The sequence below is a fragment of the Gadus macrocephalus genome, chromosome 15, assembly GCF_031168955.1.
Source record: "Gadus macrocephalus chromosome 15, ASM3116895v1".
In the NCBI taxonomy this organism is placed as follows: Eukaryota; Metazoa; Chordata; class Actinopteri; order Gadiformes; family Gadidae; genus Gadus; species Gadus macrocephalus.
This window is the reverse complement of record NC_082396.1, coordinates 6,658,072-6,681,295: the sequence shown is the minus strand read 5'-3', so window position 1 is coordinate 6,681,295 and position 23,224 is coordinate 6,658,072. Positions and strand designations below refer to the sequence as shown.

General features: G+C 48.1%; 2 protein-coding genes across 2 annotated transcripts in view; one reads left to right on the top strand and one right to left on the bottom strand.

The window, feature by feature from the left end:
* Positions 1–474: 474 nt before the first annotated feature.
* galm (galactose mutarotase) lies at positions 475–9,471 on the bottom strand. The gene is made up of 8 exons (XM_060073217.1): positions 9,096–9,471; positions 7,407–7,561; positions 6,172–6,285; positions 5,078–5,170; positions 3,830–3,911; positions 2,652–2,802; positions 2,004–2,178; positions 475–1,106 (listed from the first exon to the last, which is right to left on the bottom strand). The coding sequence occupies exons 1-8, from the start codon at positions 9,277–9,279 to the stop codon at positions 1,029–1,031; spliced, it is 1,032 nt and encodes a 343-aa protein (XP_059929200.1). The 5' UTR covers positions 9,280–9,471; the 3' UTR covers positions 475–1,028.
* A 7,456-nt stretch (positions 9,472–16,927) lies between these two features.
* The window catches only part of LOC132473199 (heterogeneous nuclear ribonucleoprotein L-like), a 26,325-nt gene continuing 20,028 nt past the window's right edge, over positions 16,928–23,224 (top strand). Inside the window, exon 1 of the mRNA XM_060073215.1 lies at positions 16,928–17,681. Within this exon, the coding sequence (XP_059929198.1) occupies positions 17,409–17,681 (273 nt within the window). The 5' untranslated portion in view covers positions 16,928–17,408. The remainder of the gene's footprint in view (positions 17,682–23,224) is intronic.

Below are 23,224 nucleotides of genomic sequence, written 5' to 3'. Positions count from 1 at the left end.
CTCAAACAAAATTTTGGTCTTGTGCAATGACAAAAAAGGTTATTCTATTATTCTTATTCTAGATGTTGAATTGGTCTATTCTACAGTAACGGCAACACCACAATGTAGCACCTACTGACATTTCTCCCTCTTCGAAAAAATAGGACCAAAATATAAACCACCGATGGCATCGGTGATGCCATCGGTGGGCTCATTTAGTACCTGTTCACCTGTGATGGACAGCTATGGACAGCTATAGGATCTGGTACCCAGAATTCCAGTAAAGTCCTTCAGTGTTTATTTTAAAGGGTGATATGATTCTTTGGGGTTAATAATTTCATTTGGGGGTACTACTAGAATAGGGCTACATGCCGGTATGATAGTTTGATATCAAAGGGTGATAGTGCCCACAGGTGGGAGGGGCCTGTGGGCAATCTCTCTGACCCTATCGCTGAATATTTCCGTCAACTCATGATATAATGAAGAATTTAATAAAACATGTTCTCCATTTTATTATACATTACACTGTATACTTACAATTATCCCTACCAGGAATTAAGATACAAATCGACTCATTCCCTCCTGCCTACTCTTACCATATTCACACTACATAGAGTCCTTCCCATTTGACCTCTGTCCCATCGACTCTGCCATATCTCTAACCCTTTACAGAGGTCCCTGCTCTCTGTCGTGTTATCGGTAGGCTGAGTTAGAACACTAATGGCTGGCTCGCCAAATGTAGAGGGAGATAGGGGGTGCAGCAGCCCCTGGAGAAAATATAAATAATTACATTACATATGCATATAATTTAATATTTTCTCAATAATGTAAAATGTATATAAAATTAGACATGAATGTTGAGACGATGCTAATCAACTTCAGATATATACGTATAGACTGTCATAATGCCGGTCAACTTGAAAATCTTGTTCATCATGATGATTTAGTACTGAGGAGAAAACCAAGATGTCTCCAGGTCACTGATGGAGACTCTGGAGGTCGCCCAGGTCGAGGTCAGGAGTCAGGTCAAAGGTCGGAGGTCGTCTGGTTCAGACGGTGGAGAAGCTGAAGGTGGTCTCGTGGAGATACTCCTCCCCGGGACGCAGCAGACATGAGGGGAAGGAGGGCTGATGAACACATCAGGGTTTAATCACTGTTCACTACTTCATTATGAACACATCAGGGTTAAGTCACTCTTCACTTCTTCATTATGAACCCATGAGGTTGGAATCTCTGACCTTTCTTCTTGATTAACACGTGAGGGTTTAAACACTAATCATCCTCAGGAACACATGACCGTTAAGTCACTGTTCACTTCTTCGTTATAAACACATGAGGGTTTAGACCCTTATCTTCATTATGAACACATGACCGTTTAGTCAATTCTTCATTATGAACGCATACTGACCTGATACTGCAGGAGTATGTGTAGTAGTGCTGCAGTATGTGTAGTAGTACTACAGTATGCCTAGTAGTACTGCAGGAGTATATGTAGTAGTACTACTACACACTGCAATACAATACTATTAGTAGTGCTACACATACTGCAGTATGTGTAGTAGTACTACAGTATGCCTAGTAGTACTGCAGGAGTATGATTAGTAGTGCTACACATACTGCAGTATGTGAAGTAGTACTACAGGAGTATATGTAGTACTACTGTTAGTGTTAGTTTTGGTTTGGACGTGTGCAAACCACTTGTATAAACAGGTCCCACTACTAGACCATGAAGATAAATATACCATCGTTGGACAGGCTTTAAATTATCGATGAATGGAGTATCTCTGTACAGCAATTCTCTTCTTTATTCTATCCCCAAATGCTTCCACGCTTTAAGTAAGGTACAGAAGATAGTAGGGCTGTGCAATTAATCACATTTTGATCAGGTAGAAACGTTTCTTTTTAAATATTGACCAAAGTAATTGTGATTATGATTTTTTCCATAATGGAGCAGCCCTAAGAGTTAGTGTGGAAGTGGTCTCGGTGGCGGCGAAGACCTCGATGCTGCGGGCGTTCAGACGTACCTTGTTGATGGCGTCAGGCCAGCTCTGCGTCTCCAGGCAGAAGGAGCTGTGTTTGGCGTAGCGGGAACCTCCCTTCCCCACCACAGAGCCATCCAGGAAGTTGGCCGTGTAGAACTGGACACCTGGTTGGCTGGTGGAAACCTCCAGGACGCGCCCACTCTCTGGATGACACACCCTATGAGGTCCGGAGGTGAGGGGAGGAGGAGAGATGAGGAGGAGATGAGGTCAGGAGCTTAGGAGCTGAGATGAGGAGGAGGAGGAGGAGGAGGAGGAGGAGGAAAGAAGAGAGATGAGGAGGAGATGATAAGGTCAGGAGGTGGAAAGAAGAGAGTAGAGATCAGGAGGTGAGGACCAAAGATGTAAGGAGGGGGAGGAAATAAGGAGGGGGGGGAGGAGGACGAGGAGGAGGAGAGGGAGGAGAAGGAGGAGGAGGAGGAAATAAGGAGGGGGAGGAGGAGAAGGAAATTAGGAGGAGGGGTAGAAGGTAGGGAGGAGGAAATGAGGAGTAGGAGTATGAGGAGGAGGAGGAAGAAATTAGGAGTAGCAGGATGAGGAGATGAGGTCAGGAGGTGAGGAGCTGAGACGAAAGGAGGAGGAGGAGGAGGAAATGAGGAGGAGGAGAAGGACCCCACATGAGCTGACGTTCACCTGGCAGCGGGTCTGAGGGCCCATGGGTCCCCTGGAGAGGCTAAACAGAAGTTGTGATCGAACCCTGGGCCTGGGAGGGGCTTGAGCAGAGAGCCAATCAGATCTGGTTTCCGGAGGTCAAAGGGTGAGCCCTCCACAGCTCTCACCTCACCTGAGAGACGAGAGGAGGAGAGGAAGAGAGAAGGATAGGAGGAGAGGAGGAGGAGGAAGAAGGAGAGGAGGAGATGGGTTTGTATCGACTTCCGGAGTCATTTGACGATGGCCTCTATTATATCGTTGGTAACTTGGTTCGTTAGCCCTCTGGTAACAGGGGGATTCAGGGCTAAGATCAAGCGTCCTCTTTAGTGTGGTACTCGTCACTCAGACGATGAAACATAACAGGGGGCCCCGCCCAACCAGAGGAGGGATGGGAACAAGAGCTTCAGTTTGTCGACATTAATCATTTCAGTTGAAAGAGGTGGATGCATCCAGCGTCAGGGAGGCCTGCAGGTAGGGGGAGGGGCGTCAGGGAGGTAGGGGGAGGGGCATCAGGGAGGTAGGGGGAGGGGCGTCACGGAGGTAGGGGGAGGGGCGTCACAGAGGTAGGGGGAGGGGCGTCACGGAGGTAGGGGGAGGGGCATCAGGGAGGTAGGGGGAGGGGCATCAGCGAGGTAGGTGGAGGGGCATCAGGGAGGTAGGGGGGAGGGGGCGTCAGGGAGGTAGGGGGAAGGGGCGTCAGGGAGGTAGGTGGAGGGGCATCAGGGAGGTAGGGGGGAGAGGCATCAGGGAGGTAGGGGGAGGGGCGTCTTGGAGGTAGGGGGAGGGGCATCAGGGAGGTCGGGGGAGGGGCGTCAGGGAGGTAGGGGGGAGGGGGATCAGGGAGGTAGGGGGAGGGGCGTCTTGGAGGTAGGGGGAGGGGCATCAGGGAGGTAGGGGGAGGGGCATCAGGGAGGTAGGGGGAGGGGCAGCAGGCAGGCCTACAGGTAGACTGTCCTTTTGAATCAATCCCAGAACCATCGTTATATCTTCCCTATTCATTCATTCAATTGTTAAACTAGTTTTTCTCTGTTTTATATTGCTGTCGTTTGCTCTCTGCTGTGACCCCTGAGCTCCCCATCGGGGATGAACGAGGGACCATCTCATCCCACCCTCCTCCTTCACTTGGAGTGGGTGTGCGGCGGCTGTGGGGTCCGTCTGACCTGTAGGAATGGAGGTCCCGTCCACAGGCAGGTAGGACTGGGCCTGGATGGACACCTCGTGGTCATAGACGTTTTCTACGGCCTGCGGGACAAGACGGACAGCCGGTGAGGAAACACGCGTCAAAGAGCTCTCAGTTTCTCTACCATGCTCCTCTATCAGTGTAGCCTGGGTATACCCATGATGCCTTGCGCGCGATTTCATTTCGCGCTGCTAGGCAGCCTGGATTCCATGGATCCGATTTTCGCCTGAGATGGGGAACCAATCACAGAACGGGGACAGACGGCGAGACGATGACGACGTCTATGCGACACACCCATCGTCTTCTTCCTCATCGAATTTCTGTCGCTCTACATACGTCATCTGGTATGATTGATACAATTGGCTATGAGCTACGTACGGACTCATACGATAGACATTCGTAGTGCCCAATAAACGGCTCCGGGCAATCGTAAACCACACCTCAAATACGAGAAAATGAATGTGTGGTTCCCAGACCTCATCTCAATGTAGAATGAGATGAGGTCTGGCGTTAGCCAGGCTACTATCCGTGTTCCTTAGTTCCTGTATCTTCTGTGTGTTGCTCCATCAGTGTTCCTTACTTCCTGTATTGTGTGTGTTCCTCTATCAGTGTTCCTTACTTCCTGTATCTTCTGTGTGTTGCTCTATCAATGTTCCTTACTTCCTGTATTGTGTGTGTGTGTGTGTGTGTTCCTCTATCAGTGTTCCTTACTTCCTATATCGTGTGTGTGTTCCTTTATCAGTGTTCCTTACCTCCTTTATTGTGTTTGCGTCCCTCTATTAGTTTTTCCTTACTTCCTGTACCTAGTGTGTGTGCGTTACCCTATCAGTGTTCATCACTTCCTGTATCATCATTTATACTAAAGGATATATGTCTTGTATAGGTCAGAACACCGTCAGTACACCGGCAGTAAGGTCATTACACCGTCAGTAAACCATCAGTACATTTTGTGCAAATAAATAAATGGAAATGATCCGACGTCGTTCACTCATCACACATCGGCCCCAAAGCCCCCAGGGACTTGGAACCTAGCGTTCTGCATCTCAGCCTGGCTAGCCTCTGCATGTTTGCTTGCTCAAGGACACCGGTAGGATCATGCGACCAAAGGCCTCGTGAGGTCAGTGGTTAGTGTGCTTTTAACTATCGACTGTAAGCATCCGGCGCTGAGACGAGGGACGGCTGACAGAGAGAGACACCTGCAGGAGATCTGCAGGACCGCGTCACTCACCTGGCCCGCCAGGTTGAAGTAGGAGTGGTTGGTGAGGTTGATGGGGCTGGTTCTGGAGGTGCTGGCCTGGTACCGGCTCCTCAGCGATCCTCCCTTCACCAGGGATTTCAACACAGCTCAACTTCAGGGCTATTGGCTCGAGAACGTTCCCTGAACACATGGACCTCTGCCCACGTGTTCCTGAACAGCAGCAGCTTCTATTGGCTTCTATCAGGGCCTTCTATTGGTTTATACCAGGGCCTTCTATTGGTCTCTATCAGGGCCTTCTATTGGTTTATACCAGGGCCTTCTATTGGTCTCTATCAGGGCCTTCTATTGGTCTCTATCAGGACCTTCTATTAGTTTATACCAGGGTCTTCTATTGGTTCCTATCAGGGCCTTCTATTGGTTTATACCAGGGCCTTCTATTGGCTTCTATCAGGGCCTTCTATTGGTTTATACCAGGGCCTTATATTGGTCTCTATCAGGGCCTTCTATTGGTTTATACCAGGGTCTTCTATTGGTTTCTATCAGGGCCTTCTATTGGTCTCTATCAGGGCCTTCTATTGGTTTATACCAGGGCCTTCTATTGGTCTCTATCAGGGCCTTCTATTGGTCTCTATCAGGACCTTCTATTAGTTTATACCAGGGTCTTCTATTGGTTCCTATCAGGGCCTTCTATTGGTTTCTATCAAGGCGTTCTATTAGTTGCAGGACGGTATGAGAAGAGCTGAAAACATTAGAACTACTATAAATCTACAAAAACTATGCAAATTCAATAAAAAATATACAAGGGTAAATGAAATGTACAATTAAAGTAGCGACATTTAGAAAGGAATTAAAGCAACCGGTGATCATAATAAATAAATACGAAACATGGATCATGCTGCAAGTTTCAAGTCAGACCTAGAATGGTTTGAAAGATGGCGTCTGTTCATCAGAAAGAAAAACATAAACTAGAGCCATCAGTGAACCCTTAAATGGTTCCTCAGAGCCCCAGGAACCAAAACCGCCTGTACTTCCTGTTCCTACAGGATGTAGGTGACAGCGCCTGTACCTGCAGTGTGTAGGTGACAGCGCCTGTACCTGGAGTGTGTAGGTGACAGCGCCTGTACCTTCAGGGTGTAGGTGACAGCGACCTGCGCTTCTCCTGGGTAGCCCTGATCTCCGTCTGGACTGGTGTGCCTCAAACACACGCCGTCTTCAACCCTCTCTGCCCGCCAGACGGCCTGGAGGAGAGAGAGTCTTAGTAAACACACACACACACACACACACACACACACACACACACACACACACACACACACACACACACACACACCTGGGGAAAGCTGGGCTCCAGGACTGTCCTCCAGCACTACACACTGAACACACGTGGTTCAGGTCAACGAGTACGACCAACGTGAGGTTCTCTTAAAGGGGGAACTTTTTTGTAAAGACATTAGGGCTCAGACACAGAGTGGTGCAGGTCTCTGTCTGGGCACCATCGCTAAAGCGACGGGGACGTTCTGACGCTGTTTGACCACGCCCCTCACACTCACTCCTTAGGCAACCCAATGTGTTGCTCATGCAAAATAACTAAGACCTTTTTGAACCTCCTGGATAGAAGCTCTCCTGCTCAAACTGGGGTTTACACAACTTATAAAGTGATTGAAACAAAGTTGCATCCCCCCCCTTCACAGGGGGAGGATGCACTCACAGCAGCTCTTCCACTGGCTCCTCCTCGTGTCAAAGTCCAGTGAACACTAACATGTTAACTCTGATTTCAGCAAGGCTCAAGGTCCCAGCTCTGTTTTGGTTCCAGGGGAGAGGGGGGAGGGGGGAGAGAGGGGAGAGGGGAGACAGGTGGGAGATCTGTTGGTCTAGTTTTTGCACCTTGTACTTTACACTTAAAGGGGACCTATTATACCACCAGGTGTGAGTGCGATTACCCTCACAAGCCGTTTCGAAAATCTGCTCCACATCACTAGTGGGCGTGTCCACCTAGATCTGTGCTGCATAGATGAGCAACGTTTACCTCAGTCCACTGGGTAGGCTGGTAGACTGATCTATCCAGCACAGATCTAGGTTGACACGCCCACTAGTGATGTCATATGGGGCCGATTTTTCTCGAAACAGCTTGTAAGGCTTATCACACTCACACCTGGTGGTATAACATGTCGCCTTTAAGATTGGCTTTGTTTTTGTAGTTGATGAGGAGCTAGCAACAGTCTGACCTTTGGCCAGGGGAAGACTTCTCATTTTGTGCCTTCATTAACAGATAACAGAACTCAGTGAGGCTGGTAGAGTAGCGAGCAACGAGGCCACCACGAGACAACACAGAGCGTCATCGGGGCGTCGTACTACAGACCTTGTTGAAGCCCCTGAGCCCGCCGTGCAGGGCGTTGGGCCCGTTGTTGACGGCCAGCCGATACTCCACCCCGTCCACCACAAATCGACCCCCGGCGATCCTGTTGGCCACACGGCCCACCAGCGCGCCGAAGTACCGCCGGTCGGAGGCGTAGCCTGGAGCCAGAGAACACCCCATCAGGGCCGCACCCTTTACAGTCGATACTATACAGCAGCCGACAGTTATTATTCCGTAAGTGGCTCATATTAAAATGAGGGATTTTTCACACAGATATTTAAAGTATTTGAGCTGGTGTTTTTTTGTTTGTTTTTTTTAGTTACTACTGTTATTACTACTTCACAAACAGTCTACAATTTACATAGCCCTAGACTTCACCTGCCTGGTTGGGGAGGAGCTAGACCATCACCTGTCAGGATGGGGAGGAGCTAGACCATCATCTTTTATACAGACGCCTGATTTCCACCGGGTACGTACGCGCCGCGGAACGGCTGCGAACTCTGCCCTGCGTCAATCCCCACCCGGCGCGTAACGCCCCGTGCCCACTACCTCCGTCAGTTGTCCGTTGCCCATTGACTTTGAATGGGGACGGTCGCGCAATGCATTGTGGATCCGTCCGTTGACTTGGAGCGTTCGCCACCGTCAAAAAGTTGAAAAATGTTCAACTTTTTCGGCCGCGACGGATCCGTCATCCAATCAGATCGCGTATGCAAATTTAAGCACTGTGACGCGACTCGGGCTCTGACGATACTGGAAAGCGGGAAAGCGGGTCATCTCGCAACAAGCAGGAAGAAGCGGGAAGAACCCGGCGAAGCGATTTGATTGGCTGACGGTTGCCTCTGCAAAGACTACTCCCCCATCCGTCAGCCACGCCTTCCCACGTCCGTTGACTGACGGTGCAGTGGGCACGAGGCGTAACGGCAGCGTAGCGCTGCCTTGCGAGCCAGCCGTATTGACGCGAGATCACGAGATCACGCGATAACCCTAAACCTAATGTACTCACCTTCCACTCCCAAAATTACTGCAATTAAATGCAAGCCTTTGTCCTTTCTGACATTGTCCTCATAAAAATCATGATTTATTTCATAAATTATTTTATGTTGCTCCACTTCGACAATCAGTCTCTCGTTGTCCATGTTGCTGACCCTCTGAGACCCTTTGATTGATTGACTGCTGACCTGGTGCCACCGGTCATGACGTAATGTTGATGTGAAGTTGTGATAGGCTACATGAGCTGAGTATATATTTTATTTTGAAAATTGACCTGATGCTCTATGGCTTTTACTTTTTCACTTATTGCCCGGCTCGATCTGCTCTGTTGAAATTGACGCGGTTCAGCAACGGCTCGCGTCAAAAATAGAAGTGATACGGAATGATAGCGCCTCCTGGCTGGGACGCTGCTGAGACGTTCAGAAGCGCGCCCGGTGGGGACGGTTTCATTGAGTGGCAGCGATCAGCAGCGGTGACCGCGGCGCTTACGTCCCCAGTGGAAATTAGGCGTAGCCCCAACACTACACCCTACCGAACAGGCAGGGAGTCAGTCTACGTAATGTACAACTCTTCCCTGGGATAATGTACCGCTACTTTACCGAGTTCAAACCCAGCGGGTAGCGATGATAAACAGCTGTAGCTGTATACAGGTGGATCGTACCCATGCACCGAGTCATCCCGCCGTCCCTTCCTGTCATGTACCTTCCAGGTGGTCGTACCCCTGGACCACGTCATCCACCCTTCCCTTCCTGTCCGAGCAACGGATCGATCTGATGATGCAACCGAGGGTGAGGACTTCCACCGTGACGAGGGAGGACCGCAGGACCCACTTCTCCACGGAACCCTCGTCGACGTCCCCGAACGGTTCGGTGGTCACCTGCGTCATCTCCGTACCTCCCGCTGGGTCTTCACACCGGTTCGGTGAAACTGTCACGTGGTCTGCAAACACAAGGAAGTCAACGCTGAGTTGGTTTACAAAGTAACGAGGAGCCAGGGGGCATTCATGTGACAGTGGGAAGTTTGCGTTGGTGTCCAAAGTAATGAAAAGCCAGGTGGTGTTGATGTCACAGTGGGAAGTTTGCCTTGGCGTACAAAGTAACGAAAAGCCAGGGGGCGTTGACGTCCCAGTTGGAAGTTTGCGTTGGTGTACAAGGTGACGAAGAGCCAGGGGGCGTTCATGTGACAGTGGGAAGTTTGCGTTACTGTACAAAGTAACCAAGAGCCAAGGGGCGTTCCCATGGGAGGTTTGGGTTGTCCCAGAAGGAGGCGGCCGATCTCGTCCTCCTCCTGGTCTAGAGAGCAACCTTACCGCAGTATCACTGTGCAGGGCCGTTGCACCAAATCCTGGGCCCTGTATACAAGAGGTACCCCCCCCCCGAATTCCCCCTACCAGCCCCCTGCACTGAATTGTTGACGGGGGGGGGAGGGGGTAAAGGGTAGAGAACGATTGTTGACGGGGGGGGGGGGGGGGGAGACGTGGCCGTGTGCGACTCCTAACACTATGGGCTGGTGGATAATTTGAAATGATGATTTTTTATTTATTTTTTTACTTTATTGCCATGGGCCCCCCCTCTGCCTTGGGCCCCCCCACGACTGCCTCACTTTCCCCCGCAGTCCGTCGGCCCTGTCACTGTGTGTTGGTTTTTTAAACCCGAAACAGAAAACAAAAACAAAAATAGATACATTTATAGTTATAGGCTACACCAGAAGGCAGAACGCAGCAAAGAAAAAAGAGCCAACCACCTAAACCAGCAATAGACTAATTATATTTAGCCTTAGTTATGGCCGCACTTGAACCTTATGGTGATTTTATTTGTGAACTATTTGACATTGGAACGACACACGACGCGATCAGGACCGCTCTAAAGCAATCTGGTGCTCCGTTATGATGGTGCGGAGGTTCTGTGTGGAGCACAACCTTCGAAGAAGAAATCTAGTTTCCGATTTAGTTTCAGATCGTCCACTCGCAGACTAAGTCGCCGGCTCCCACGGAAAACAATAAAGCTGGCCATTGTAGAATGAAAGAGACTCGTTGGAACGTTTGAAACATCTTTATATGTATTTTCTTTTAAACCGCGTGCCCTTTTCCCGGCATTCATTGCGGTTTTATAAAAATATCACACAAACAACAAGCAAATGGATTATTCAGTTTTCCCCGTTTTGATTTAAAAAAACAGATAGTTTATTAGTTTATTCCTTTGCCCTTTTTCCGTTTCAACACCAAATCCAAAGAAACAAAAAACGACTCTGTTAATTGTTTTTTCTGATTTTGTTTTAAATTGTAATATTCAAAGAACAAACCATACACGGATTCTCGTTTATTTGTTTTTTGGTTTTGTAAAAAAAACGAAAATCAAAAGTTCTGCTTGTTTATTCGTTTTTTGGTTCTTACTTAACAAAACAAATTTACCACTCAATATCTGGTTTCCGTCGGAGGGCGGGTCCTCTTATGGGCTAGTCTGCTTCATTGCCCTCTGCTCATCAAAATAAAAGTTCTTCCGTTTGATAATGTCGATAAAAATATTACTGTATTATAGACACTAGCAGACACAGAGGACCACACCACCCACAGTCAAGACTGACACGGCTTCAAATAACAATAATAGTACTCATAATCATTTGAAAATGAGAACTTATGAAGTTATTATGACTTCAGTGCAGTTGATGTTTAGCCACAGTTAATACATGCAGAGTAGACCTGAGGGCTTTACTACGACATGAGTCATTATTATTATTATGAGTTATCAAATGTTTTTATTGGCTCCCAGAATGCAGGTCTGTTAGTGACTCCCAGTATCTCTAAAAACAGACTGGGAAGTAGAGCCTTCAGTTACTGTGCTCCTTTACTGTGGAACCAGCTCTCAGAGAGGCAGACACTATAACTAAATTTAAGTAGAGCCCCCCCCCCCCCCCCCTCACCTTTCGCATCTTGTAGTTTGGCCTCGGCATCTCGCAGTCTCTCTGGGTTGCCACAGATTCTCCACAGCTCCTTCCCTCTGCACCAACAGCAATTTTCCCCCTCTTAAGGGAAGAGGATGTTGTTATGATGCTCATGCTATGTAAAGCCCTTGGAGACAAACTGTTTGTAAAAACGGGCTACACAAATAAAATTGCCTTGCCTCGCCTAACCAGCTCGGACTGTAATTCATATTCATGCTACTAGTTTGATCATTGACTGACTACATGAATTGTTGCACAGAGGACATTCTTATAGAATTCGGATAGTCAAACGGTAGGCTATAGGGTATAAACAAATTTGATGTGTTTAGGCCATTTATAAAATCTAGTTAACATCCTTAAAAGTAATTTCCGAACACATTAAAGAAAAGAAAAAGACAAAAGAAAAGAGAGATTTTGCAGCAGTAGCACACTTTTATTTGAACAGAGTGGGAGAGGAATCAGGTTAACAAAACATCAAATAACACTGTCTAACACATTAACAACGCAACATTAGAACATGGTACATGGTACACATGTTACCGTGGCCGCAAGCTGCTCAGGGCCAAACCCCCACCCTCCACCTGGACCCGCCTCTAAAAAACGGCACGAAAAGCTTTTTTGTTGAAACCTCATTCTGGGACTGGCTCGTAGTGGCTGTAATTCTGCACCAAGGCTGAATTTCTTGAACGTCTTCAAGTACTGTATTAGGGGCCCACTAACACCTTTAAAAAGCATCCATAAAGTAGCATGCCATGGGACCTTTAAAGAATAGTTTTGTTTCTCAATATGACCCCAAATGGTAAATCGACTTAGCACTTTTCCAACCAGTAGCCATTCAAAGCGCTGTACAATATTGTTTAACATTCACCCATTCATGCACTTGAGGCAGTGATCTGACGTCTTCTTCCATTCATCCACGCAGAATTTACACCCCACCAGGGTCCGGCAGCAGGATGAGAACATCGGATGAGTCATTCTAGCAAAAAAAAAAAGGACATACTTTTTAAATCTTGATATTGATTTGAGATTGAAACTTCAGAAAAATGAACTGGCAATTTAGAAAAAATACTGTTCCATTATGAAATTCAGGTACTGGGATCATAACTTAAGATAGTTTTATTGAATAATTATTAGTAGAATTTAGAGCTCTCACATTACATTGGAAACAGAAATGAGAGTCAGACTTTTGAGAAGCAGCTTCTGCCAAGGCAACAAATGTTGATGTCTATTTTGGCATCATTTATATTTTGCTTTAATAAAATATATGCATATGGAGCCAGAGACGTCTTTTACAGGGTTACAGTACTTATACTAAATTTCAGTGCCTGAACTTTGAAGGCTCTGTACTTATGCAAGTACAAGTTTAAAAGTTGAATCAGTATTTCTATTTTTAACCAAGTATTTCTTATACACAAGTATCTGTACTCAACTTAATTATTAAAAGTGTACTTTTGCCACCCGTGAAGTTAACACACAATAAAGTTTGATTACTGATGACCATTTAAATTTGAAAAGGTCATATAGGTTGTTACGTTCCAACAGAAAAAGACCAAGTGTTCTGGTTGAACAGAATAGAGTTTTTCAAAGCAATATTTCTTGAAAAAAATGTCTGGATTCTCGACTCACTGTATTACTGCCTGAAATAATTTCTGTTTTCAAGTTTTTTTTCATTTTTCTAAATCCTTAATTGTCACTTAAAGACAAATAGTCAAAATTAAAAAAAAATCGAAACAATTGCTTAAACACTAATTGTAATACTACGTTAGATTACTTCTGTGTTACACTGAGCAATATTCAAACATGCAGAATGGAAACAGTACCTCTGCAAATCAAACGGATGAATGCCTGTTTGAATTCAGGCCACGCTGCTGACAAACCACGGCTGACGGCCACCAAGTCAGTCATCTTCTTTGTAACTTCATCCACCCCTTGGGATGCCTCCAGCAGTCCCTCCACATTGTCCCTCAGTATTTGGACATGGTCATTTCTGTATTTGGCACATTTTGCATAGTTAGCCGTTAGCCGTTACCCTTTTGCGTCAGAAGCTGAAGCCAAAGTCACTATGAATTTATCGTCAAATATCGACGCGCTCGGAGTGAGAATGTGTTGCGGCAGCGGGCAGCGGGGCTCCGGCGGGAGACGATCGCGGTCAACAATCGCGGGCAACAATCCCTTTCTCCTCCATGTCGCGGTGCAGTCTACTTCAGATTGATGTGGAAGTGGAGGGTTATCTCAGCCATGGTTGAGAAGGAATTGGGGGAAGGGACTCCTTGAAATACATGAATCGCGAAATGAAGGAGAAAGGGATTGTTGCCCGCAATGTCTCCTGCCGGAGCCCCGCTGCCTTCTGCTGAGGCGGTGGTGCCTTAACAGCGGGCAGTGGGGCTCCGGCGGGGGAGACAGTCGCGGTCAACAATCGAGGGCAACAATCCCTTTCTCCCCCATGTCGCGGTTCAGTCTACTTCAGTCTGCCCCCTATTGATGTACAGAGGCGTCGGAGAACCCGACGCAGTCGTTTGAGATTCATAACATCGTCTGGAGGCACACACAGCTTTTGGCCCTGATAAAATATATTAAATGATAAAGATATCTATGTATAATATGATATTATTTAGATATAGAGCTCCAGGACGCCGGAGCTATCCAGAATATTTACAGAACACGGCCAAAAGCTGGGTGCGCCTCGCCATTGCAATACATCCTCTGTAAACAGAGCACATGGTACCGTGGCCGCAAGCTGCTCAGGGCCAAACCCCCACCCTCCACCTGGACCCGCCTCTAAAAAACGGCACGAAAAGCTTTTTTGTCGAAACCTCATTCTGGGACTGGCTCGTAGTGGCTGTAATTCTGCACCAAGGCTGAATTTCTTGAACGTCTTCAAGTACTGTATTAGGGGCCCAGTAACACCTTTAAAAAGCATCCATAAAGTAGCATGCCATGGGACCTTTAAAGAATAGTTTTGTTTCTCAATATGACCCCAAATGGTAAATCGACTTAGCACTTTTCCAACCAGTAGCCATTCAAAGCGCTGTACAATATTGTTTAACATTCACCCATTCATGCACACATTGACGGCGTTGTCAACCATAAAAGGCGGCAGCCAGATCATCAGGAGTAGGTGTCTTGCTCAGGGACACCTTGACACTAAGCTAAGAGGAGGTGGGGATCGAACCAGCAACCTTCTGATTACCAGCCAACCCGCCCTACTTCCTGAGCCACTGCCTTCCCCGAAAAATACCCATGTGCCCGTTCGCTGGTTCCAGCGCCCTCTGTTGACTGCTCGAAGAAACAGCAAAACGTCAGAATTTCGAGTGGATGGCATTTGTTTTATTCTCAGTGGAAAATTCAACATTTTAAGATAGTATCTGCAATTTAATGACTTTGATATAATTTCTAGCAATAATAATTTGTTTTTTTCAGCTAATCTTCAGTCAGTGAATGATGTTCAGTTTGTCAGTTGATGCAACGTTGTCGGTCGTTGCCATGATGATTCATATGGATGCTGCTTCCGCTGAACCCAAGAAACCAGCTTTGTGTTGTTTGAATCAACGTCTTAGTGCTGTGTAACGTTCGTCATCTGATCTGTTTTATTAGGGGTTATTTTATGCAACTGACGATGATATTCTTTCAATTTATCAATTTATTTATTGAATCTAAAAGAGACCCCAGTTCTCTCTCCCTCCCGAGGGTCCTTGACCCATTGGTGACCTTTTAATTAACACTTACTGTAGGGCTATATTTATAGTATATTATCTACTAAATTCAGTAAACCTGAATGCCCTGATTCATATAAAAGAGACTACGTATGTCTCGATCTCACTTCCAAGACATTCTGCACCTACATGGGTGTTGTGTTTGCCTCACCGATTGTCTGTGCTTTCCTTTTAAAGTGGAATTTATCAAGATGTATTTATGCAAGGAGGAACCTTTGGCATGGATTTCTTTCGGAGGAAGTGAGGCAAAATCAAGTTCCTTTTTCCCCAGAAAAACACGTCATCCTAGACCTGAAGAAATTGAAACAAGAATAATATCAAATGTATTTGTAAGATATCTGATAGGCCTAAATGACAACAAAACTATTTTCAATGTCGATATGTTTTTATGTAGGAGGGGTGCGGGGCAATAAGCCGTGCCTGTAACATTATTTTACAACCCCATTGGTGCCCTCTAGTAGCCAAGCCGCATCATGACAGCCTATAATAAAGTAGTCTGTCAGGAGATGCTACATTATCTATCTAAACTAGAGCTGTCAGTTAAACGCGTTATTAACGGCGTTAACGCAAACCAATTTTAACGGCGTTAAAAAAAATTTTTTTTTTTCTTTGGCTCAAAACAAAGAAGCAGTAGCCTGACTGCTCTGTTCAAATGAAATTTGTTCAAAGCAGTCGTTTAATTGCACTATAGGCTCTTTTTTTGTATCGTCCTGTTTTGATCAGTATATGCCAAAGTTGTTATCAATAAAAAATCATTTGCACGAGGCAAGCCGATGCACTTCACCATGTTGATAAGAGAATTAAAATGAGAAGAATTATGGGACAAAAAAATCAAGGGATATTTAGCATAGAAAAAGAATTTGCGATTAATCGTGAGTTAACTATGACATTAATGCGATTAATCACGATTAAATATTTTAATCGCTTGACAGCTCTAATCTAAACTAAATCATGTCTGTATACGAGATGCTAAATTATCTATAATAAACTAATCAGATAGAGTAGTATGTATACCAGATACTATGCATAACCATTAACAATACGTAAACAACATAAAACTTGCAGCGACTTGCTGCGATGCAACAAGACTGACAACGTCCTTTGTATGATTGATCATCTCTCTCTCTCTCTCTCTCTCTCTCTCTCTCTCTCTCTCTCTAAGTTGCCCTCCACATCAGCACACAGGAAATTACATTTATGTCAAACTGCAGGTGGAAATGGAGCAAGGTGTTGCAAGGGACACAGCTGCCTTCTGCTGGGTTCTACTTTGGTCTACTGGGTTATTTTCTACTGATTTCTGTTCTGCTGGGTTATACTGAGTTCTACTGAGTTCTGTTCGGGTTCTGTTCTACTGGGTTCCATTATGTTGGATTCGGTTCTGCTGGGTTCTGTTCTACTGGGTTATGTTCTGTTGGATTCTGTTCTACTGAGTTCTGTTCTGCTGGGTTCTACTGAATAAAACCATTTGTCAATTTGAGGAGGATGCATCGACTTCGGGAGAGCAGATCAGCCCGCAGTCAGAACGTTTCATTTCTCCTCCCTCACTCGGGAAGAACTAGGCCCCATACACCAGCATCTATTTATACCCCCCCCCCCCCTCTCTCTCTCTCTCTCTCTCTCTCTCTCTCTCTCTCTCTCTCTCTCTCTCTCTCTCTCTCTCTCTCTCTCTCTCTCTCTCTCTCTCTCTCTCTCTCTCTCTCTCTCTCAGCAGAATTCTGCAGCTTTCTGTTGAATTCCCAAAACGAACCCCCTACCAATCAAACAAGAGTCAAGAGCTGACTGACCAATCACAGGCTTCATGGGCGGGATCTAGGCTGGCACTCCGTCAGCACAGAAATCACTGACTGGATAGTGCGCGCGCGAGTGCACATGTAGTAGATGATACAGAGAGAGAGAGAGAGAGAGAGAGAGAGAGAGAGAGAGAGAGAGAGAGAGAGAGAGAGAGAGAGAGAGAGAGAGAGAGAGAGAGAGAGAGAGAGAGAGAGAGAGAGAGAGAGAGAGAGAGAGAGAGAGAGACACACACACACACACACACACACACACACACACACACACACACACACACACACACACACACACAGACAGTGGGTAGAGAGAGAGAGAGAGAGAGAGAGAGAGAGAGAGAGAGAGAGAGAGAGAGAGAGAGAGAGAGAGAGAGAGAGAGAGAGAGCGCGCGTCCTTTGCTGCGCCACTACAGAAGAAGCTCGAGCCCTGATCTGCTCCTTGACGCGCGCCGACGTTCGTCAACCACGCACGCACCACCATCCCTCCTCCGACTCCGCTGCCGCATCGTCCGCAGCCAATCCGCGGTTCGGGTCTCGAACCTGCGGCACCATAGAGGTTCGGCGTAACAGTCGTCGTGATGTCTGGGATGCTGGAGGCAGCGCGCGGGGATAAGCTCCAGGACGGCGAGTACGGCGAGAGAGCCGCCAAGCGCGCGAAGACAGAGCGGCACGAGGAGGAGAAGGAGGAGGAGGAGGAGGAGGAGGAGGAAGAGGAAGGAGAGGAGCTGGAGGACGGGGAGGACGCGGAGGACTCGGACCCGGGCTCGGCAGCGGAGCATGCGGCCCCGGGTACCGGAGGAGAGGCGGCGGAGGACGGCCGCGGCCGGTGGAGGGCGAGCCAGCACGCTACGGCAAGTTGGATGGGATGCATGTTGTGTGTGTGTGTGTGTGTGTGTGTGTGTGTGTGTGTGTGTGTGTGTGTGTGTGTGTGTGTGTGTGTGTGTGTGTGTGTGTGTGTGTGCGTGCGTGCGTGTGCGTGTGCGTGTGGGTTTGTGCGTGCGTGTGGTTGCGTCGGCGTATGTGTGAGTGCGTGTGTGTTTGTATAAGTGTAGGTGTGCTTGTGTGTGTGCGTATGTGAGTTGGTGTGTGTGTGTGCGCGTGCGCGTGCGCGCGCGACGTCGTGGAGATGAATGATGAAACACACCTTGGCGGGTGTTGGGTTCTCGCGACGTGTGCGTGCATGTTCAGTGCAGGGCCGCGGCTCTGCAGGGCGCGTGTTGGATCTCGTTTCCACATCCTAGTAGTGGCCATTGCCCATATTAGGTTGCGCCAATCATTCTCTCTCTCTCTATCTATGTATCTCTATCTCTCTATACATCTATTTCTATCTATATTTCAATCCCCCAAAAAGCACACTCACATGTCCCACTTCCTCTCTCTCTCTCTCACTCACTCACTCACTCACTCACTCACTCACTCACTCACTCACTCACTCACTCACTCACTCACTCACTATACATCGCTCTATCTATCTCTGACACAAACCCACTCACACGCTGTGAGGGATCACGGTGAGAGAGTGATCACGGTGTGAGTGTGTGCACAGTGTGTGCTTGAGGGTGAGGTGTTTGTTTCCCCCTGAGGAAACAGACACACAGCGTCTCGAGCCCCGGGGGTCCAGGCTGCAGAGCACCTCTGGGGGTCTCCTCTGCAGAACACCTCTGGGGGTCTCCTCTGCAGAACACCTCTGGGGGTCTCCTCTGCAGAACACCTCTGGGGGTCTCCTCTGCAGAACACCTCTGGGGGTCTCCTCTGCAGAACACCTCTGGGGGTCTCCTCTGCAGAACACCTCTGGGGGTCTCCTCTGCAGAACACCTCTGGGGGTGTCCTCTGCAGAACACCTCTGGGGGTCTCCTCTGCAGAACACCTCTGGGGGTCTCCTCTGCAGAACACCTCTGGGGGTCTCCTCTGCAGAACACCTCTGGGGGTCTCCTCTGCAGAACACCTCTGGGGGTCTCCTCTGCAGAACACCTCTGGGGGTCTCCTCTGCAGAACACCTCTGGGGGTCTCCTCTGCAGAACACCTCTGGGGGTCTCCCCTGCTATCAGCCCAGAGTGACCACGTCTAAAGATAGACCTGGAGGGATCACTGCTGCTGAGTCCGCATGGGGGGGGGGGATAGAGACAGCCCCAAAATCAGACTCATTACTGGAGGCTTTTCACCAGGGCTGTAGTCACTGTATTCACTATAGGGCTGTAGTCACTGTATTCACTAGGGCAGTATTCACTGTATTCACTAGGGCAGTATTCACTGTATTCACTAGGGCAGTATTCACTGTATTCACTAGGGCAGTATTCACTGTATTCACTAGGGCAGTATTCACTGTATTCACTAGGGCAGTATTCACTGTATTCACTAGGGCAGTATTCACTGTATTCACTAGGGCAGTATTCACTGTATTCACTAGGGCTGTATTCACTGTATTCACTAGGGCTGTATTCACTGTATTCACTAGGGCAGTATTCACTGTATTCACTAGGGCAGTATTCACTGTATTCACTAGGGCAGTATTCACTGTATTCACTAGGGCTGTATTCACTGTATTCACTAGGGCTGTATTCACTGTATTCACTAGGGCAGTATTCAATAGGGCTGAATCCACTAGGGCTGAATCCACTAGGTTGGTTTTCACTTGGGCTGTATTCACCATATTCTCTGGGGATGTTTTCCCTAGGGTTGTTTTTACTAGGGCTGTATTCACCATATTCACTAGGGCGGTTTTCACTCGGGCTCTATTGACTGTATTCACTAGGGGTGTGTTCCTTAGGGCTGTGTTCACTAAAGACGCTTTCTCTAGACGTATGCACTAGGATGTATCCTCCAGTGAGGTATTCCCTGTGTTCATTACGGAGGTATTCAATGCAAGGCAAGGCAACTTTATTTATATAGCACTCTTCATACACAAGGCAGACTCAAAGTGCTTCACATATAAACATTGTCATACAATAAAATAAAATAATAGATAAGTAAAAGAAAAATATATGCAAAGAAATGGGTAAAATAGAAAGTTAAAAAGGCATTTTAGTATTAAAATAGAAAATAAAGGCAAAGTTAAAAAAGCTTTTTAGAAAGTGCAATGTATTTAAGATTTAGCAGAAAGCTATAGCAAACATAAAAGTAATCACTAAAGATGTATCCACTTTATGCGCTGTACTCACTTGGGAGTCGACAGTGAACTCCTTCAACTCTTACATGACCGTAGAAAAAGATTTCCACCATAGCGCGTTGCCTCGTGCCTGGGACAGGTGCACAGAGGAAGTAAGGAGGCTGTGGTCGGGGTCGCAGCTCACTGTGGTTAGGAGAGTAGAGAAGGCTCTCATGGTCACATGTCGGCCCTTCGTCTTCAAACCATCACGCAGGCGTCGCTCGTGAAGCCGACAGTTTCTACTGAGGCCGAGAGTTTCCATTGAGGCCGAGAGTCCCCAGTAAGGCCGAGAGTCCCCAGTAAGGCCGAGAGTCCCCAGTGAGGCCGAGAGTCCCCATTGAGGCCGAGAGTCCCCAGTGAGGCCGAGAGTCCCCAGTGAGGCCGACAGTCCCCAGTAAGGCCGAGAGTCCCCATTGAGGCCGGGAGTCCCCAGTGAGGCCGAGAGTCCCCATTGAGGCCGAGAGTCCCCAGTGAGGCCGAGAGTCCCCAGTGAGGCCGAGAGTCCCCAGTGAGGCCGAGAGTCCCCAGTGAGGCTGAGAGTCCCCAGTGAGGCCGAGAGTCCCCATTGAGGCCGAGAGTCCCCAGTGAGGCCGAGAGTCCCCAGTGAGGCCGAGAGTCCCCAGTGAGGCCGAGAGTCCCCAGTGAGGCCGAGAGTCCCCATTGAGGCCGAGAGTCCCCAGTGAGGCCGAGAGTCCCCAGTGAGGCCGACAGTCCCCAGTAAGGCCGAGAGTCCCCATTGAGGCCGGGAGTCCCCAGTGAGGCCGAGAGTCCCCATTGAGGCCGAGAGTCCCCAGTGAGGCCGAGAGTCCCCAGTGAGGCCGAGAGTCCCCAGTGAGGCCGAGAGTCCCCAGTGAGGCTGAGAGTCCCCAGTGAGGCCGAGAGTCCCCATTGAGGCCGAGAGTCCCCAGTGAGGCCGAGAGTCCCCAGTGAGGCCGAGAGTCCCCAGTGAGGCCGAGAGTCCCCAGTGAGGCCGGGAGTCCCCAGTGAGGCTGACAGTCCCCAGTGAGGCCGGGAGTCCCCAGTGAGGCTGACAGTCCCCAGTGAGGCCGGGAGTCCCCAGTGAGGCCGAGAGTCCCCATTGAGGCCGAGAGTCCCCAGTGAGGCCGAGAGTCCCCATTGAGGCCGAGAGTCCCCATTGAGGCTGAGAGTTTCCAGTGAGGCTGAGAGTTTCCAGTGAGGCCGAGAGTCCCCATTGAGGCCGAGAGTCCCCATTGAGGCTGAGAGTTTCCAGTGAGGCTGAGAGTCCCCAGTGAGACCGACAGTCCCCAGTGAGGCCGACAGTCCCCAGTGAGGCCGAGAGTTTCCAGTGAGGCTGAGAGTTCCCAGTGAGGCTGACAGTTCCCAGTGAGGCTGACAGTTCCCAGTGAGGCCTGGAGTTTCCAGTGACCTGACATTGGACCGAAAACCGGATTTTTACTCTGCAGTAATCTCAATAAATCGATAGAAGGATGGATGGATGGATAATAGATAGAAAGAATACTAAATTACAGCAAATAGAGAGAGAGGGAGTGAGGGAGATAGGGGGAGAGAGAGAAGATGATACTCTAATCATGGTCAGTGTTGTTGCCTCACAGGTAGTTTGATAGAACAATGTCTGGGTTCGGCTGTTGAAAGGAGCTGTCTTGTTTTCCATCCCGTCCAACAAGATGTTCTGACCTTGCCTCCTGGCTTCCCCTACTTAAAGACTTATACATTATTTACAGAGCTCGTCCCTGTAGCATGCAACATATTTCTAGAATGTTATCTGATGGAAGAGATGGCCGTGGTGTTGTTTGGTTTTTAGTTTCAGGGAGAGTGGAAACATTGTTGGTTCTCACATCCCTGCTCTCTAAGTTGCCCTGCACATCAGTGCACAGGAAATTACATGCATGTCAGAATGCAGGTGGAAATGATGCAAGTGGTGCAAGGAACACAGCTGTGTTGAGTGCCTGCTGGGTTCTACTGTGGTCTCCTGGGTTCTGCTGGGTTCTGTTCTGCTGGGTTCTGTTCTGCTGGGTTCTGTTCTGCTGGGTTCTGTTCTGCTGGGTTCTGTTCTACTGGGTTCTGTTCAACCGGGTTCTGTTCTGCTGGGTTATATTGGGTTCTGCTGGGTTCTGTTCTGCTGGGTTCTGTTCTACTGGGTTCTGTTCAACCGGGTTCTGTTAAACCGGGTTCTACTGAGTTCTGTTCTGCTGCATTCTGTTCTACTGGGTTAGTTTCTACTTGGTTCTGTTCTGCTGGGTTATATTGGGTTCTACTGGTTTCTGTTCTACTGGGTTCTTCTGGGTTCAGCCAGTGTTAAGTGGTTGAATACATGGAGTGTTTTATTCTGCTCTATGATGTTATAATAAAGCACATCCCCAGCTACCTACCTCTGTTCTTAATGGTGTGATGCAGAGGCAGTGGGATAGGGGAGTGGTGACAGAACCTAGTTTGGGGTTGTGTGCTGTGAGGCTTTCCTCTAGAGAGAGAGAAGAGAGACAGACAGAGAACCGCGGTACAAAAGAGTTGCACCGGAGCAGCTCAGGGTTGTGGAGACGTCTATCGTCCCGGTCACACATGTTTACAGTTGGTCGACCCCTGTCGCAACAAACAAAACCTCCTTTCAAGTAGAAATTATATTTGCAAGTATCCGACTGGTTTTCACCAAGTTCAGTTATATTATTTAACATGGGTTGTTCTTTTTTTCACATCAGGTTCGACTTATTGAACATATAAGTCGTCATTTTGCCTCCTCCTCTTCAGTCCAGCTTCGGCAAACATTAAGACGAATAGAGTACAAGCGACCCGTGGTGAACGCCCAGGTATTATTTATTCAGAGAGCAGAGCTCTGATGTGCTCCGTATAGCTCTGTGCAGCGACGGGTGGCACGCTAGCTACAGAAATGTACAGTTAATGGTTCATGGAAACCAAAACCTGGGCCCGCAGAAGCAGAAGCAGAGCTGCAGCGTGAGCTGTGACTCATACTCGGCTCATACTGGCCCTCCCTCACAGCCTGAGAGACTCTCAGGGAGGGGGTCATTCGATCGTGAATGGATCGTGGTATGATGCAGTCGCAATGTACAGGACTAGATTAGGGAATGGTTGGCTAGTATGTAAACATGTTGTTGCATATATGGATGGATGGATGAATGTATAGATGTATGAATGGTAGAACAGAGGTGGATGAATGGATAGGCTGTTCCTCGTATGTTTTTATGTATGTTATTTTAACGGCCCCTCTATGGACGGACATTGGAAGTTAGCTAAAGCTAGAAATGCTATGATGCT